Source organism: Rhincodon typus, chromosome 40, assembly GCF_021869965.1.
Source record: "Rhincodon typus isolate 14 chromosome 40, sRhiTyp1.1, whole genome shotgun sequence".
NCBI lineage: Eukaryota > Metazoa > Chordata > Chondrichthyes > Orectolobiformes > Rhincodontidae > Rhincodon > Rhincodon typus.
The window spans coordinates 12284570-12287164 of NC_063371.1; the positions used below are offsets into that span (position 1 = coordinate 12284570).

Genomic DNA, 2595 nt, shown 5'->3' on the forward strand with positions numbered 1-2595 from the left:
GTGCGAGAGAGCGTGCGAGAGAGCGTGCGAGAGAGCGTGCGAGAGAGAGCGAGAGTCAGCCTGCACCCTCTGGAGCAGGATGGGAGAGGGTGCTGACAGGGTTGAAACAGCCGCTGAGTGCTCACCTTGCCAATGGTGCCTGTAGTCACAGGCGCGGGACAGAGCAATCATGGCTGCGATGTAGACCGGCATCAGCATCACACAGAGCCGCCAGCCTTTCCCGTGGCCCCTCGAGGTGAAGCAGTGCAGCTTTCCTCCCAGGTAGAACGTGGTGAAACCCAGGCCGGCAAAGGCAACTGCAGGGGAGAAACAACAACAACAACTGGGCGACAAGGTTCAAAGACAGGTTCTGCTCTGCACCCACTCTCCCTCACTTTCAGCTGCACGCGCATGGGGCTCAGCATGGGAGTGAGGGGGAATAAAGGGACAAATTGAGAGCACAGGACACTCCCCCAAATCCCCCGCCGCGCCTCAGTATTGCAAACTGAAAAATCGGGGGTCGGTCCATCCTGAGATTCAGAACAGAATGAATGACCCAGTGCCCACCCACCCACTTTCGAGCTCCGAGTGCTGATGTGCCATCGCCCTGCCCCCTCTCACGTTCTGCTTTCTGGAAAGCTGCTTTGGGTGCTGGGCTCTTCCTTCCAACAAGGCAGTGGGGTTTGGGGGTTGAGGTTCATTTGCCACCTTCCCTGCGTTGTCACGGCAACAGCTCGCCTTCGAGGCTGGAACAAGACATTGGGTTGGTGGGGGGGGGGGGGGGGGTGTGAAGGTGACAATCTGATCAGCCATGACCGTGCGCAATGGCGGAGCAGGCCTGAGGGGCTGAAGGGCCTGCTCCCGCTTTGTCTGGCCTGATGTCAGACACCATGGACCCCTTTTGAGTCTGTTTCACTGCTCAGTGAGATGCTGCAGATCTGCGATGTCACTCCACAGTGCCCGGGTTCCAGGACCTGGAAGCAATGGCCCAACGCAGTCAGCATCTTGGGACAGTGAGTAACAAACAGCCCGTGCTACAGCTGAACGATGTGTCAATTCTTTTATCGGGGCCACAGACCAACGCACGGTGCTCCTCACAAACCACCAAACAGTGGTGTTCAGGTCAGCACGCTCTCCAATCGATCAGCTTGGGTCGGGAGTTGGCAAATAACTTCCACAAGTGTGAGCTCTGACCACCTCCCGTCAACGCTCAATTGGCATTTCCTTCCCTGAATCCTACCTACATCCTCGGGGCTCCTATTGAAACCAATCGTCAATCCATGGCTGTTTGACACAGAAACTGAACTGGACTCACCATCTAAACACTGTGGCACTGAGAGTAGGTCAGAAGCCAGGAATAGTGCAGTGGGTAACTCATCTCCGAAGCCTATCCACCATCTACAAGGCACAAGTCAAGAGTGTGATGGAATACTCCCCACTTGCTCTGGATGGGGGCAGCTCCAATAACACTCAAGAAGCTCAACACCATCCAGGACAAAGCTGCCCCCGCTTGATAGGCACCATATCCACAAACACCCATTCCCTCCACCACTGACACTCAGTAGCAGCAGTGTGTACTATCTACAAGATGCACTGCGGAAATTCACCAAAGATCCTCAGACAGCTCCTTCCAAACCCACAACACTGAAGATTTGGAGGGACAAGGGCAGCGGATACATGGGCTCAGCATTGCTTTGCTCCTGCTGGGTGTAAATCCCAGAAAACCCTTCCCAAACAGCGCTGCGGCTCTACTTAGACCAGAGAAACTGCAGCGGTTCAAGAAGGCAGCTCTCCCCCTACCTTCTCTGGGGCTATTCGGGATGGGCGATAAATGCTGGCCCAGCCAGCGACCCCCACATTCCATGAATAGGGGCAAACAAGAAGGGAAGGGCGTCGAAGTTGTGGGTCTGTCTCTGTGCTAATCTGATGGATGTGGAGTCAGCTGTACTTACAGGAGGAGTGACCGCTGGGAAAGCTCTTCCGACCCTCTAGGACGGAGCCGGGATCACCGGTGCACTGCATGTCCTCTGTCACCACTCCATCCGGAAAGCAGCGGTAGAAATAATCTGGACGAGGCCTGCAAACAAGAGGACACAGTCACCAGCTCGAACCTTCACAGCTCATGACAAAAGTGTCAGCACTGCCGATCTATCACCTTTTCCGTCAAGTAATTTAGACAGCGATCCAAGACAAACATGAGACTCCCACTAACAATCCCAGCAGGAATTCTGGTTGAACCACTTTTGCCAGAGAGTGGTAACAATGTATACTGCATTGTCCACATTACGGAGAGAGCCAAACACCACAGACGCACTTCCCACCTTGCAACAGGACAAAGTAAATGCCAGCATTAATACTGAGGTGTTGGGGGCTCTTGTAGTGCACTGGCAATATCCTTACCTCTGAGCCAGGAGGCCAGGGTTCAAGTCTCACCTGCTCCAGAGGGGAGTAGTAACATCTCGGAACCAGCTGATTGGAAAATATCAAATTCCTGCTGTGAACACCGGGACAACAGCCGCATCTTTCTCCTCATTAAATTCTTCCTTCACAAAGACTGAAGTTGGTCAGCAACATCTGGTGTCTGCAGCCCTTACCCGAGTGAACCTGCCTCCCCCC

At 54.2% G+C, this 2595-nt stretch overlaps 1 protein-coding gene across 2 annotated transcripts in view; it reads right to left on the reverse strand.

Annotated features, from left to right (window-relative positions):
• Positions 1–2595, reverse strand: part of LOC109931837 (phospholipid phosphatase 4-like) — a 17461-nt gene that overhangs the window by 7176 nt on the left and 7690 nt on the right. For both annotated transcript variants that reach the window (XM_020531103.2, XM_020531104.2), the window contains exons 6-7: positions 1932–2056; positions 126–296 (exon numbers count right to left, since the gene is read on the reverse strand). In XM_020531103.2, coding sequence (XP_020386692.1) covers positions 126–296; positions 1932–2056 — 296 coding nt within the window. The remainder of the gene's footprint in view (positions 1–125; positions 297–1931; positions 2057–2595) is intronic.